Below are 16,211 nucleotides of genomic sequence, written 5' to 3'. Positions count from 1 at the left end.
TTTTATTAATATACCTTTAAAAGCTATATTAATTCCGTTATTTAAGGTTTATTTTCAAACTTCTAAAGCTTTTTTGCTTCTGAAGGCTCCATATCTTACTAAGTGTTCTTTTAAAGTAGATCTTTAAAAAGAACACCCAAATACCTGTATTCGGAGACTTCACCGATTTTTCAAAGTCAGTCCTGATAGCTACATCTAAAGACTCGGATATATTACTGGCATCCCAAACTAAGATACCATTTTTGTCACAAATGATCTTCATACGATTCTCAACTAAACATCTGCTGACTTGACATACTTTGTGTTTCAAATCAGCAAGAGAATTGCCTAGAACTACGATGTCATCTGCAAACATCAGTCCGGGCAGGCTTATATTTGAGCGGGGAACGCTCAATCCTGTCATGCCGTCAAAAATATCATTTATGAATAGATTAACAGCGTAGGAGAACAGGGGCACCCCTGTCTCTCACCTTTTTTGTAAAGATATCCACTACTTGTGTCTCCGTTTATACGGATTCTCATCTTAGTATTTCCATAGATATCTTTTAATGTGTTTATAAGATATCTTGGAATACTATACCTTTCTAGCTTATTAAATAGTAGCTCATGGCTAACATTGTTGTAAGCTTTTTCAAAGTCAATAAAACATAGAAATGTTTGTTGACTTCGAAATTCTCTTCTTTTAACCACCTTCAGCAAGGTTGCAATCTGATTCATACATTCTTCTCCTGTTCTAAATCCGGCTTGGAAAGAAGAAAGAATGTTCTTTTCTTCAACAAACTGTGTAAGTCTGTCGTTTACTATTTTTAAGTAAATTTTGCTTATTGTGTTAATTAGCGCAATTCCTCTATAGTTGTTGAGATCTGACACATCTCCTTTTTTATGGAGGCAAATCATGTCAGCAGCACTCCAGCTAACAGGAGAACTGTCTCCTGTTAGTATTCTGTTGAACTCGTTCACAAGGAACAGAGGTAGCTTTTTATCTACTAAGCTAGGTTTAAGTAGTATCTTGTATAGCTCAGTTGGAATCTCATCCGGTCCAGCTGCCTTGTTAAAGCCACAGTTAAAAGTGGAACTCAATAATTCCTCCATAGTGATGTTCTCTGGAGTATCCCTTTCGATATTTTTTTGATAGACATTTTCAACGTCTGAAATTGAGTTAGCTAGATTAGCATAAAAGTCATTGGCTATCTCTAACTTCTTTTTATGCTCGTTATGAGCCATGCCTGATACATCTTTCAAGCAAACATTGTCTAATTCAACAGTGACGTTAGAAGAACTTTTCAACCATTTCCAGAAGTCTCTGGATCTGTTACTTTTATAGAGCTCAATGCCCTTGAAGGCCCAAAGTTTGGCTCGATCTTTCCGAACTTTTATCTTTGTTGCCCCAATCTTATCCTTCAGTAACATGTAACTATGCACAGACGTTACGGACCTATTCGTTAGCATACGCTTAGTAGCATATCTAAATTTTTAAAGACATTTACGTGTCTCCATCTGATGGGCAGTCCTTTGAATGTCCCCACTTTACTGTATATCTTGGAGGATATACAAACGTCTTTAAAAACTCTAGAGAGTTCAACTAGTGTGAATGTTTTTTTCATTCAACTTTCTTGAAAGCTTAGCTTCCATTCCTGGATGCTCAAGTTTCTTCCTATTGTAGGCAAATGACCGTTCTCTCACTGGAGAAGGAAGAGATATCATTCTCTTCAGCAAGAGATGATCACTTACCGTCCATCTTCGAGAGATTGTTACTTTCTCGTTGTCCTGAATTAAGACCCTAAATATCGTATCAATACGTCTTTTAGAGACTTGTCCATCACTCAGGATTCTTGTCCCTGGTAATCTGTTATAGTTTATTGCAGGGCTTAATCCTGCGATAGCAAGCTTCGTTTTGAGGGAAGAATCACTAGTATTCATATCCCCCATCACTACAATCTCCTTGTAGTTTCTTTTATCTTTCTCAATACTAAGAAGGTTAAAACTTTACTTAGAGTTTCGGCCTTTAACTCTCTCTCTTGTGGAACGTAAACATTGATTATTAAGACCTTTGTCCATCCCGTACTAGTTTTGAATTCAACGACAGTTTGTAGAATATTGTCGTCATCCCCCTTTTTGGAAAATCTTACTGCCCCGTCTTTTCTGACTAGAGTCATTAGACCCGGCCGATTCTTTCCTATGGCTGGTGTCTTCACCACCATATACTTTTCTAGTCTCGTAGAACCTAAGGATTTCTTCCAAGTTTCTTGAAGACACAAGACTAAGGCTTTTCTACTTTAAGGAGGATTTCCAAGTCCTCATTCTTTCCGTAGAAATGGTTGATGTTAAGACTATAGAGCTTGGCCTTCTCTATGGACTTGCATCTTCTTTTATTCTCCACCCTATCACGAGTTAGAATTTTTTTATATATTTCTAGGCCAAGTATATCCATGGCTTCAGAAATTTCCTTTTTTCTTGACCTTCTGACTACGCAGAAGGTAAAGTTAGCATTTTTTCTGCGATACTTTCTGGTATAGATAAGGGAGTACGATAATCCCGTTGACACTCTGTCTAACTGTTGTCGGAGTTCTTCTCTATTGATATGGTTGGCCATTGTTTTAACTAGACACAACCCCTTTTGAATGCTTGTTCTCAGCATTCTAGCTTTTACCATAATATAGACATGAGATTTAAATCTCAGTTTACATCCATTATTTTTATTAGTAAAGTTACTAACTTTTGGTGATTGTTGGGTAGACAATTAATTTTGGTACAGCTAATAAGCCGTATAACTTGTTTTTTATTAAAATATATATTATTTAATAAAAATCTTTTAATAATAGCATTTTTATCACTGTTTATTGTGATGTTTACTATCAACTTTCCTGTCTTTCCCGAGATATTCAAAGTTTAACTCGGATAGAAAGAACTCTTCATGGCTTACTGTAGGCTTGTCAGATAGACCGTTTTTTATAACTTTTATTGCTTTATCGACAGGCACATACTTCCTCCAATTTTGACGAAGATCGAAGAATATTTTTGTCAAAGCTGATCTGTTCCTATGGATATAATTGTCTACTTCGTTTTCGGCAACTAATACTCTTACATTTTCTGAAGCGTTCTCAAGAGCTTCTGCAGCTTGAAAGCAGAACTCATCTCTAATGAGAAAAATTCTGCCCTCGCCTTCAATATCTTTTACCAGGGGAATGTTCTTTTCCTCTATGCCCATTAATTTGGCCCAGGTCTTCCTGATAATGTGTTCCCCTCGGAGGAAACCATGAGCGACCACAATTTTGTATTTGCAGTCTTTGAGCCTCTTTCCGTTTATTGCTAGGTCTAGCAACTCTTCTCTGGATAGTTTATCTATCCAATTCGTTTGTTTCTTCCTCGTAATGTGAGAAGAAGGTGCCTTTGGTAAAGATGTTTTCTTCATCTTGGATTTGCGCTCAGTCATAGATTTCGACTTCGCACAACCTTTTATAGATGACAGTAACAAATCATCTTTCAGCATTTTTTTACAAGTTTTAGAACTTGAAGCGGGTACTTTCAACTGTTTCGTATCACAGTTGAAGTTCTTTTTTATACCTTCTAGGAATGGGGCAAACCTATAGGCATCTGCTGTTTTTGATGTTTTTGAGGCATCAGCTTTTTTTGAAACCTTTGGTTTCATATCACAATTTTTAAGATAATTGTCCAGTCATTCTCCGTCTTTTCTGTTAGAAGAATATTTTTCTTCAACAATTTCCTGTTTCCTTTTACGGCAGCGCTTACCTGTCGTAAATACACATTAATGGTATTGGATGATGGGATCCTTTCACCCGTAACCTTTATTTGCTCTTTATCTTGAGCTTTAGAGAAGACACCAAACTATTCCTTTTCCTTTTTTTGATCAGTACGATCAGCTTTTTTTGTGATTGGTTCTTCACACTCTTTTTTTTTTGCAGTGAGAATCATGTCAATTCTCTGCTCTAATCTTTCATTTGAAGCCTTTGGGGCATCAATTTGTGTGTTGAGTTGGTTTCTCATTACGGAAATCTCAATCTCGTGCTGCTTCTTCAAGTTTTTAAGCTTGAATCTCTGTTCATTGAGCTCTTCACAGATGGCATCTAAGTACTCCTGATGAATACTTGTCACTCCATGTGAGCTCTTACAATAGGAAGCGAGGCTAGCCATCAGCCCAGCTCTCCCACAATACCTTTGGTTAGTATTTTTGCCTTCTTCTATCTTTATTCTGTTAAATAAAGTCTCTGTTCGTGACCAGAATTTTATCAATTCTTGGTCTGTCTGAATACCAGCCTTGCGGAAGCTTCTAACTTCACATTCTGGTTTGTAGCCTTCCAATACTAGTGAATTAACACTTTCTTGTGCTCCAGAGGTCGATAAGTCGGCCTCAATCTCGCAAGTTTCTTCCTCCTTTTTTTGCGTTTGGTGAACCCCATTTTGGTCCCATTCTTGAACAATTATAACATCATATTGTTCTTCTCTTCTCAAATATTCTTTCCTCTCTACTAATATTTCTAATCTCCTCTGCCACCATCTTTGTGACCTCCTCGATCATCCGTAATCTCATATCCTTTTCCTCCTGTACTTTAACCAATTCCTCTAATTTGGTTTCCATAACTTTCCAATGATCTCTAATCTTAATATTCTTAACCATAAATTCTTTCAACTCATCAGTTCCAAGATCAAAAATCTCCTTCTTTACATTTTTTCAAAATCATAATCAGACAATACTAATCCATAAACAATCCTCTTAAACTCTTCTAATAACCTTCTGGCCTCTTGACCACAGCCAACATTTGTTAGCTCACGATTCGGCATCGCCCCCATGTATTTATTTATCATAATTGGGGTTCAGAAATATAAGAATATATAACATGTTATAATCATTGTCAAATTTTTATTCTCTTTCGTTTAAATTTTTTTCTTAAAAGAAATTAATAAAAAATGAAGTTTAATTTGGGGCAATTATAGTAAATTTATAATTTTTCATGTTGAAAAATTTTTTAGTAACACTGATTTCAGGGTAAATTCAAGTTAAATACATAAAAAGAAAAAAACCCAAAAGAACAATTATTTATTGTCATTGTCGACATGTTCGCCAGTAGATATTGAAACATGAGTTAATAGTCCCGACAAAGCATTCTCTACAATTCTTTTCAATTCTGCTTTATCAGGTCCTTCTTCATTGTGGCTTTTCTGAAACATAAGTAGAAGATTTAGTTTTTTCTTTTTCGTCTTTATTTTCTTCTTTGGAAACAATGTTGGACGAACTACCCCCATTTGTAGCAATTTGTTTAGCCTCCGTATCTGATGTCTCATTTATTTCAATACCTTATTCTAAAAACAAATAAGTAAACTCTATAATTGAATTATAGACATCTTCTTTACGACGATTTTTCAGCACACTAACTTTAGGGGTAGAAAATTTAACATCAGCATACATATTATTCAGTTCAAAGGGCATTAATGTCGAAAACCACCAAGTAAGAGAATCGTCCGTTTTATTTAGACTGACTTTAAAAAAAAAACATTCCGTTTCGTCCTCTACTTCAATCTTACACTTGTAATATTCTTTACACGCGATAAAATTTTTAAAAAGATTCTTATTTTCAACAATAAACGGCAATTTTCTAATACTTTCATGATCTTCCTTTTCTACCCTTTGTAAGTGAATACAGTTATTTCTTATATGAAATAATCCATCTTCGAACCTGCAACCACTCACAAAAGCTCTCAAATACCATTCATATTCTGTTGATAGAAACACTGAATTTAACTTAGTGTCAGTATCTTCCTCTAAAGCACCGATATAAAGATCGCAAAGAGATCCCTCTCTATCATGATAATTCAAAAAAAGAAACGTATCAGTACAATATTTAAAGTTTAAACAAGTCAATATTTGCCAAAACATGGGGTTCGATAAAATTCGATATTTATAGAGAATTAATATTAATGAAATAATGACATGAAACTTTAATCAAAAAAAATATATGCTTAAATTGTCTGAAAAGGCAATGTGAGCATATAATTTACACTCTCTATGTTTAAATCATAATAAATAACTATTAACTTGTTTTAAAGGTTGCACATATAATGATTATATGAAATATTCATAGTACCATTTGTGTAGTTATCATATTTCAATTAAAATAGCGTTTAATTAAATATTTCGGGATAAATGTAGTTAAGTTTACATAATTTATGACTATCTTTTTGGCAAATAAACGTCATTTATGAAAAAATAATACATTTTTTACTTTAGCCATTAATTTTTAATTATTATTTTTGATCTACTTTAAATTTGAAAATTATGAAAGCTTTGAGAAAAAAAAGTAACGAACAATGTCTTTATTAACTACGATTGTTTAAAACATCTTCATCATGATTTTATTTTATATTTATAATAATGTGTCTTTTGATTAAAGAAATCATAAAAAATAATGAAGATTTATATGAAATGATGAGAGAAAACATTTATAATAAGACCAATTTAAAATGTTTATAAGATAGATACTAGAATAATAGGTTTTAATCTTGCTATTGCGATTTTTTGAACTTAAGAATTACTAAGTTACACACAAAATGCATTTGAACGGAAAAATGATTAAATTTATTTTTTATAAGACATAAAACAGAATAACATTATAAATAATTAAAATAAGTCAAAAACAGTAAGCTCTGGTTATGATTTTAATATTATGAAATCAAAGTACATTATTTACGAAATTTTTAAAAAAAATGAAAATAATACTTAAAAAAAAAACAATAGATTTTAAAATTTATGAACTATCAAAATTGTCTTAAAAATTTGGTTTTGTAATATATTTGGAGTATTTTTCTCAGCAAGTTTATTACAGTCGATTCTTCTTTTTTCAAATCTAAACATTAATCTGGAGTTGTCATGGTTTATTCGATTTTAATTCAAGAACTAGTGTTTTAGGAAATGCCAAGTGCTTTTTGTACCTGACGCGATGTTTTGTAACTCTACAAATTAAAAGAAAAGCATATACAAAAATAATCTCAAGACCTCTTGTTAAAACGAGATTCTTAGTTTATTCTCATTTTTTCTATATCCTGAAAAACGTAATCAGAACTTAGATAAAAATATTAATCATTTTTTTATTCTTTTTAAACATATCAAAGTAGTGACTATTTTTTACTTATATTCTTTGCATTGGCATCATTAAGCATAAACGATTGTATAAACACATCCTCATGAACTATCTCTTGATATTTTGCTTTACAACTTTTTAGAAAAATGTATCAACTTATGTGTGCATTGTACCATATCGTTATGTCTATAAATAAATCTTGTTTTAGACTCAAACAACCAAGGCTTTTAATTCGGCGTCAATTCTTTACAATGTGAATTCCTGTTTTTAGGTACAGATCGAAATTTAATTAAAAAAACATGTTTCCATTGTCACTTATGGCTATGTTATTTTTTTTCGAGCCATAGCTTTTACCTCTCATGTAAAATGTAAAAGGCACATCTTCTTATCTAATAGGTGTCAAAAAATACATTTTTTATGTTGGATAAATGCAGTAAACGGTACCAATTAGTTCTTCAATGTTAGTATTAATTTTTTTTCTCCCTAAGTTACCTTAAATTTATAAAATATTTTTTTTTAAATTTCAAATATTGCTTATATTCTTGAATAAAGTCATTGCGGCTTGAAATTAATTTAGATCATAAGTTTTAAAAAGAATTTGTTGAACAAACCTCAAACCATTTTGCGTTCGTAAAGGTATAGTCTTTGTTGTACATGGCCTAAAGTATTTCTTAAATAATATCTCTTTTGTTTCGTCAAAAGATTTTCGTAATATCCTGGGCGAAAATCTAGCATTCCTATTTATTTGCAAAAAAAACCATCTTCTCAACCACATAATGAGATATCTCATTAAGAATTTTGAGATGTCATTTAAGATTTAATATATGCTGAAATAAAACATATAAAATTTTTAAATAAGTGCAAAATTAGATTTATATAAGCATTAATAAACTTTAGAGAGTACCTCGATCAAGTTAAAAGAAATGAAAACTTTACGATTGATGATGATGATGTAGAAGGAAATACAAAAACTAATTTGATTACTAAAATTAGAAAAATTTGCAAAACAAAATCTAATCTAGATTCGAAGGTTATATAGTTTAAATTTATGAAACTTCATCAGATATAAATGTTATACATAGAAGAGATGGAAATAATAAGAACAAAGATTGTAAAAATAAACAATAAAATGTATTTAAAGTGCGAAGATACGGTAGAACATAAAAAAATTTGGTTGCGATATACATATGCGAATATATAAATATAATTTTTATTCGTATCAAAGCTTTTTACTAACAGGATTTTTACTATACATTTATGCTAATATCATACTCAATACATGCTACCATAAGTTGTTTATATATTAAACCATAATTTAAGTAGTAATGTTCAAAAATAGCTTTAAAATATATTTAAATAAACCAAATTAAATCCAAATCTATTAAAATCTTAGTATAAATGAATGATAGTCGTTGAAATGGATATATCCGAGAAAAAAATAAAGAGCTTTTTGTGTTTTGAAGTTTCCAAGAATCAAAAATAAGTAAATGACTATTGAAGATAGATAAGGTACTCAAAACATTGTCCAATACTTGACATTTACAAAGAAATTAAGAGTAGTTTATATTCTGCGTTTGGTGTATTTACTATTTAGAATTCATTATTAATATTATAAATCTTTGATTTTCCTTTAAAAATTTTATATGGTACAAAAACATATAAAAGAATACAATTTTTTCTATAATCAGTCTATGAATGTGAAATTATTAGACTTTTTATCCTATTTCATTTTATTTTAAGTAAAGGAAACTAAATCGAAAAACCAAAAAATTTTTTAGATTTTTAAGATTATGTTTGTTATAGTTTTATTTTGTCTTTGTAAAAATTTATTATTAATTTTTTTTTCTGTCGCACAACATTCCTACTGTATCTGTAAGAAAACAAGGCTCTCGAACTTTCCGGCTGTCATGCATCAATGCGGCCAGCCATTGACGTAGTCAATTGCATCTTCATCAACAAACAAAGGAAGAAAACAAAAAGTATGGGTTCTAGTTTGTAATGTCAAAATATAAAAAAGCTACATAAAAGTCTAGCATCATTCAACAAATGATACATTTGACACTAATTAAATTGAAAACATAATAGGGCAAGCTTTCATCCCTTCTACGAATATAAAATGAACGGAAAACAATTAACTCTATTTAGAAACACCGAGCAGCCAGAATTGACATTTATGCTACAGTTTCAGTTTTCCTAATGTTAACAGAGATTTTAAATATTTTTTTGGTCTTCGAAATTTTTGCATTTTTTTCTTATTGGCTATTTTAACGAATTCTATATTATTAATATAACCATGATAGGTGCGTTTTTGATACAATCAACTATACCATATAAAATATTATGACCTTAATTAATTTAAGTCAAGACAAGTAATAATTACAAGTTTAATATCTATAGAAATGCTGCTTTTAATGCTTTTTATTTTTAAAATGGTCAATTCGATAGAACTGCTAGATATAAAAATCGAAGGATAGATCTCATAAGAATAATGTTTGTTCTTTCTTCATAATCTTATAGTCATGATTTCTTTTTAAATTTTTTAGGTATAGAATATTATATCCCCCTTTTAAATATAATTTGAAATATAATAAATTACGAAGGAGACTTTCTTATCATCATATAATTTTTGGATCATATAAGATCTGTACTCGACATTAACATCAGACTTGTGTTTCATAACATCAGAAAATCATTGTACCTCTTGAATGTAATAATTATAAATTCATTAATAAATTTGATAGGATTTTAAATTATATGTATTTAATAGCTTAATTAATGGTTTTGACTTGATAAATCATTTTAAAAAAAACATGATTATTATTTGATTTATCAATAATTTGCAACATTAATAATTAGCTCTAGATAATTAATATTTATTAATAATATCGTCCCAGTGAAAACCTGTTAAGATACCAATTCCCAAAAACGTGACAACATAAAGAACATAACGAATCAAACTACAAAAAGGAGTGTTATTATCATCATCATCAGATTTCTTATTCGATGATGGTAGATTCTTAGATTTAATTCTTTAATCTTTCGATTTGGTATTCATAATAAATTTATTTAAATTATCATCTTCCTTGATGCTTTGATCAGATTTTTCTTTATTGATTTCATTGTTGTTGATATTGTTTTTATTAAAAATTTTATGGCCATTTCGTAATGATGCTTTTAAATTATTAAATATATTTTTCTTTATTGCAACAGGATTATTTATCTGACTAATCTTTGTTCAAACATTTCATTATTCAAATCATTGAAGTTATTAGTTTTATCATTATTATTAATATCGGCTGTTTTAATTATTTTTAAAATATCAAGCTCCTTGGGCTGCTTAACTTGACTATTCAATTCTTCATTTTTTTTATGTTTTTAAGTAAACCTTCGTTTTTAAGAATTTTAAAAGTACTATTCTGTCCAGTAATTTTATGATTTATATCATAGGGAAAGAAATAAAATCTATGATTTATTTTTTCGGTTTAAGTGCACTATTATTGAATTCCTCTTTTTTTACGTATACTATGTTATTTCCTTTATTTTTTATTGTATTATCATTATATGTGTTGATACTTAATATTTCATTCTTATGTTTTGCATCTAATTCTGTATTAGAAGTATTTATTCATAACCTTTCATTTTATTTAAAACCAGCATCATACTTAAATTTTTATTGTTAAAATCAATTACTTGTGTACGATAAATCGACAGCGTATTTATTTTTTCTTTATTAATGGTAACTTTAAAACAAAACTTTTTGTTAGTTTGAAAATCAAAATGGAATTTATATTATAGAACGCTATTGCAAAATTTCTCTCTCAACTTTGTATTTTTAATAGCAGTACCAAGAGTTCTTATTTGTTTGTGATAAATGGTATCTACCTTTTCTAAGAGATAATCATATGAAAAAAAATCTTTGCCCTTATATTTATCTTTAAATAATACTCTTTTTTCTGACTCCGGACTATTCAAGAAAAAATATAATTTGTATATATTTTCATTAGATATTACTATATACCCATCACAAACAGAATCCAGCCCATTTTTTATTAGTAAAATCATTTTGCTATTTCCAAAAAGAAGAAACAATAATTTTTTTTAGCATGATGATTAAAGCTTATTATTATTTATAAAAATCAATATAATTATTAGTGACAAGTATCATATCACTGTTTTTTGATCATTGTTTTTTATATTTACTCAAGATCACCTTGAAACGTAAAACTCATTTAATATTAAAACATAATTATATTATGACAAATAAAAAACTTTTACTTTGATAATTAAAATTTTTTTATGCAATATAAAATAAAATAAGGTCTTTGAAATCTAAAAGAATTGTTTATTTATAATTAAATAGTGTGTTTTTGTACTTTTTAATCTAAAATTTTAGTTTTTAGAGTCCGAAATGTTTGGTGAACACAAATTTGATTTTACATATTGTTGGTGTGAACTTAAACGTTAATCATGCCTCAGATTTATTTTATAAATCTTTTGAGCATAGCACAAAAAAGCAAAGAACTTATGCAGCCGTGTTATTGTGTTAATTTTTTTTTTTTTGCGATCTAACCTAATTTGCGGAGATTTGAGATGACATTCAATTCAAAAAGGTTTATTTATAAAGTGTTTCAAAAACAAAATTTTAACGCTTCTCTGTAACTCGTATCAGAAGAAAGCTTATTGTAAACAAATATTACTTCAATGGATAAAAGCTGGGGCTCTATTGAGGAGTAGAAATAACATAACCCATAAGGTTACAGATATCTCAGAAAAGTATGGATTTTGTTTAGCGGCAAAAAATGTCAATCTTAAATTTTTTTTGCACTGTTTTTTCATCATAGTTTTGTATCAACTTTATTTGAAGATTAAAGTCCTGAAAGCCTTAAAATCTATTCCAAATAGTGCATGCATACAAAGAATGGATTTAGAAATACTAAGAAGTTTCTTTTATGAAAGTTTAGTTTCGCACATGGCTAAAGTACAATGAGATTCTAACAAAAAAAAATGATTCAAATATGTACTATTGTCGATAATGTTTTTTTATACTTATTAATCAAACATTTGCTTAGCAAAACCAGAAAAGTACAATCCTATAAAATAAATTTTATTATTGCATGATAACGCACAACGGCAAAATATAAATAAAAACTAGTATTTTATAAAGTTATAATTCCCACGAATTTACACGTGTATAATACATAATCAAACAACATGATAATTTATAAAAGTTGCGACATCATTAGAATTAAATATGTATTCAATTTTTTGCTTATGAAGACGTCTATTCAAAAAAAAAGATATAATATATAGAATTTGGAGATATTTTATGATAAAAAAGAAATTTTCCTTTCCTACAAAAGCTAAGCACATCGTAGTTTAATACTAAAAACAAACGATAGTAGTTCAGAAATGTTTAGAATTTTAGTTAAACAATTAGAATAACAATCAAATCACAATAATATGTAATCAAAGCTTTTAAAAAAAAATTATGTTACATTATAATGCAACAAATATTGCAGATTATATTGTACTTAATTAAATTTACCACCCGAACAAAACCAAGTTTATATATCAGTTTAATATACATTATTTAATATAATTAAATCTAAATTTAATAAAACTTATTATTTATTATAATTAAATCTAAATTAAATGAAACTCATTATTTATTATCATTAACTATATTCTCCCTTGACAAGGTTATAAGTTTTCTAAAAATTCTTTTACTAGAATGAAGAATATCTTTTATTAGTAGATTTAAATCTATTTCTTTTTCATCAGTATTTTCTTGTTCTTTAGAAAGCAATAATTTTTCTTCTTTTTCTGCTTTTTTTTTGGTAGCAATATAATTAGAAAGATTGTTATTCATTGCTTTTCGATCAGGATCCTGAATGACACTTAATATTGAGGCATTCATGTCTGAGTTAATAAAAGCAGTTAACTCATACAAATCGTTTATATTAGTAACAAGAAAGTCTAATGGTTGAGTTTTCATATCATAAAACTTCTTATTTTTCAGGTCAATTTTTTCATAAAGATCTTGAGAATTAATATGATACACTTCTGTATGTTCCCATGTTAAATAATCTTCTTCGCTTACCATAGAAGTTTTATTTATAAAAAATTTTTTGTGGTCACTTAAATCAAATTTGTATTTGTAATAAACGCCACAATTAATAAAATTGTTGTAAAATACCTTATCTTTGATCACCAATGCGATTTTCCTTATTTCATCATGATCTTTTGGATCCACCTTATTACAACATTCACAACTATTTCTTAGATATAATATAATATTTTTGAAAGACCAATTTTCATTAAATATTCTTGATAATACATTTACATCTCTTGAGACAAAAAATGAATCCATACTGGAATAATTATTATCGATAGAATCGCCAATATAAAGTTCACAAAAATTCGTACCATCATCATATTTTAAAAATAAAAACTCGTCACAATGTCCAAAAAGAATAGAAATTAATACATTCCAAAACATGGGGTATTTTAAATTTTGATAAATAAAACAAATTAATACAATGTTGTAGTGACAATATATTAATTAATCTTCGCTCGTAACTTATAAAAACAAGATTATATTTATAATATTTAGTTTAATATAAATTTTTCATTTTTTAGAATTCAATAAATTTAATATTTATGATAAATACAGCAAAAGAATGCATCGATCAACTTTATTGTGATTAAAGTCTAAATTATAAAAGTCTTGTAGAACAAAAAGAAGTTATATTCATACAATCAACGTCAACAATAATTAAATATTATTATTATACACGTACAGAAAGTTACAACAGGGTCAAAAGTTGTGTTATTAATTGTAGCATTTTCATCAGGCAGACCCGTTTTTAATAAAAGAATATTCGTGTTGTTAGATCGTTAATCCAATCACTAATAGTCATTTGCAATTTAGATTTACAGATATCATCAATATTTTGTATATGAATAACCTATAATAATTAATCTTCAGGAAATATAATATGGACAGATATATTTTAGTTAAGAAATCTCAAATGATAAAATACCCTATGAACAGGCATTAAATACTATATACTTTTATAAGATAAAAATGTTAAAAAACATTTTTTTTAAAGTTTAAAATATTTAATTTAACGTGTGAAAAACATCTCTGAGTAAAAAGTTGAGGGTTATTTATATAATGATTCTTTAGTAAAGTCTATTTTTTTTAACTGCTACTATCATAAAAAATTTATGTTTGAATTAAAATGACTACACAAATTCGAACTCCCACCCACATCAAATTATTATGTCTACATCATTATAAAAAATGGTGTTTAAATGCCCAGGTAATTCTTCAAATTTTGATTATAGACTTCTTACTGTGTTAGATTTGTATAATAAATTAAACTTGTAATTTTCTAAAAAGCAAGCACTTTAGAAAAAAACAACGTATTAAAATCGCAAAATTTTTACATTGAATATACGCTGCGCCATGGTTTATATGTAATTGTCTTGTCCTTTGAAATGGCATATTTTATAAATATTTTCTTTTGTTTTTTGTTCGACTTTATTTGTCTGCATACGAATGACCAAAGCATTTTAGAAAAAATATCATCACAGATATACTTTTTTTTTTAATTTAATAAAAATCATGCAGTTGTAGGTAGGATAGACCATGCGCATTTTTGGGGCTGTGAGACTTCTTTATATAATTTAATCTTAATGAATCTCACACATTGACAAAAATTTTTTATTCTTTGTTTTGGTTGTGATGAGACTACATATAACTCTACTTACAAATAAATATTGATTTAGGCAAATCTCTGTTTCCTATTCTTATCCACAAAGATGTAAACCACCATATACACGTGGCGTTTTGCTTTAAAATTTCACATATATAACTCTATGGGCAATAATCAATCCACGATTTCTGAAACTATCTCATTATAATAACTTGTATTGTTATTTTCAAGTTATTGCAACTAATGACAATTATCTCCTAATAGGATGTAAAGTTTTTATAGATTCCTGTAGTTTGTATGTTATTTTCTAAGTGATTATGTTAATGGAATTTATAGATATTTTTATGCATGTTATATTACAGCCAACCATGCCACAGATTATTAATTTTTAGAAAGTATAAAATCGTTAATACCAAAAACATCTGATATTTAACAATTAAACAAAACTAGTTTAATATATCTTGAAAATCTATTCACATATGTTTTAATCCTTGCAAGAAGACAGTATCTTCATTCGAATTCCTCAAAAAATCCTAACAATTCGAAAAAAATCCCTTGAAAATAGAATCTTTTGATGATAAAGTATAGCCAAACATCAAGGTTCTAGAATATAATTATTTATATAGTTTTTATCTAGAGTTATCTTTATATTGTTGTATATACTGCATAAAATAACAATTCTTCTTGGTATACAACTTGCTAATTTTTTTCGTTATTATAAGATCTTCATATCAATAGTCTCAAAAAAAATTTAATTACTAACACAAAATTAGATTATTGTATCTGAATCAAATTAAAAACAAAATTTAATACGTCTGTGTAAATTTTATTAAATTTCGAGCTTGTTTTATAAAATTATTGGTTCTAATTTTATAATTTAACTAGGTTAAAAATTATTCACAACAAAAAATGGTCAATAATAACAACAATTAAATAATACCAAAATAAAAATATTTCCAAATTCTATGTGTTTTGTTATTTTCTTAGAATTAAATCCACCATAGGCTATCTACGATTTGAGTCGTGTCTTTTTAACGTCAGAAATACCGTAATTGCTCCATTAAAATTTTTTTTTGATGTCTTGAAACAAAGTCGTTTGCTTGAGATTGCGATTTTATGGATTCCGGTCTCGAATTTAGACTATTGCCACTTTTACTATTTATGTTGTCTTATTTCCAAGTAGTTGTATATCTGAAAAGTGTATTATTTCGTGCTTTTTTGATAATTATAATTTGTTTAGAAATAGTTTTTTTGCATTCTGTTTATTGTTTTGACAGTATTTCAATAAATATTCCAACCTATAAGGTTCCCCTATACAGGTTTTTTCTTTTAGATTAAATTAAAAACAAATATATCCGCATATATTAGCATTGTTTTATTTACAAAATTGCTGATA

At 28.1% G+C, this 16,211-nt stretch overlaps 4 protein-coding genes across 4 annotated transcripts; all 4 read right to left on the bottom strand.

Moving 5' to 3' along the window:
• Positions 1-979: 979 nt before the first annotated feature.
• VNE69_09044 (uncharacterized protein) lies at positions 980-4,005 on the bottom strand (the record flags this gene model as incomplete). The annotated part of the gene is made up of 4 exons (XM_065474562.1): positions 980-991; positions 2,381-2,624; positions 2,835-3,564; positions 3,906-4,005. The coding sequence occupies 4 exons, from the start codon at positions 4,003-4,005 to the stop codon at positions 980-982; spliced, it is 1,086 nt and encodes a 361-aa protein (XP_065330634.1).
• Positions 4,006-5,052: 1,047 nt separating this feature from the next.
• VNE69_09043 (putative SP-containing protein) lies at positions 5,053-5,893 on the bottom strand (the record flags this gene model as incomplete). The annotated part of the gene is made up of 2 exons (XM_065474561.1): positions 5,053-5,281; positions 5,340-5,893. 2 exons carry the CDS (start codon positions 5,891-5,893, stop codon positions 5,053-5,055), a joined length of 783 nt encoding a protein of 260 aa, XP_065330633.1.
• Positions 5,894-10,125: 4,232 nt separating this feature from the next.
• On the bottom strand, positions 10,126-11,156 carry VNE69_09042 (uncharacterized protein; the record flags this gene model as incomplete). The annotated part of the gene is made up of 2 exons (XM_065474560.1): positions 10,126-10,314; positions 10,893-11,156. The coding sequence occupies 2 exons, from the start codon at positions 11,154-11,156 to the stop codon at positions 10,126-10,128; spliced, it is 453 nt and encodes a 150-aa protein (XP_065330632.1).
• A 1,600-nt stretch (positions 11,157-12,756) lies between these two features.
• On the bottom strand, positions 12,757-13,593 carry VNE69_09041 (uncharacterized protein; the record flags this gene model as incomplete). The annotated part of the gene is made up of 1 exon (XM_065474559.1): positions 12,757-13,593. One exon carries the CDS (start codon positions 13,591-13,593, stop codon positions 12,757-12,759), a length of 837 nt encoding a protein of 278 aa, XP_065330631.1.
• Positions 13,594-16,211: the final 2,618 nt, after the last annotated feature.

This window comes from Vairimorpha necatrix, chromosome 9 (assembly GCF_036630325.1).
Source record: "Vairimorpha necatrix chromosome 9, complete sequence".
Taxonomy (NCBI): domain Eukaryota; kingdom Fungi; phylum Microsporidia; family Nosematidae; genus Vairimorpha; species Vairimorpha necatrix.
The sequence above is the reverse complement of the archived record's forward strand: the minus strand, read 5'-3'. Positions and strand labels throughout refer to the sequence as shown.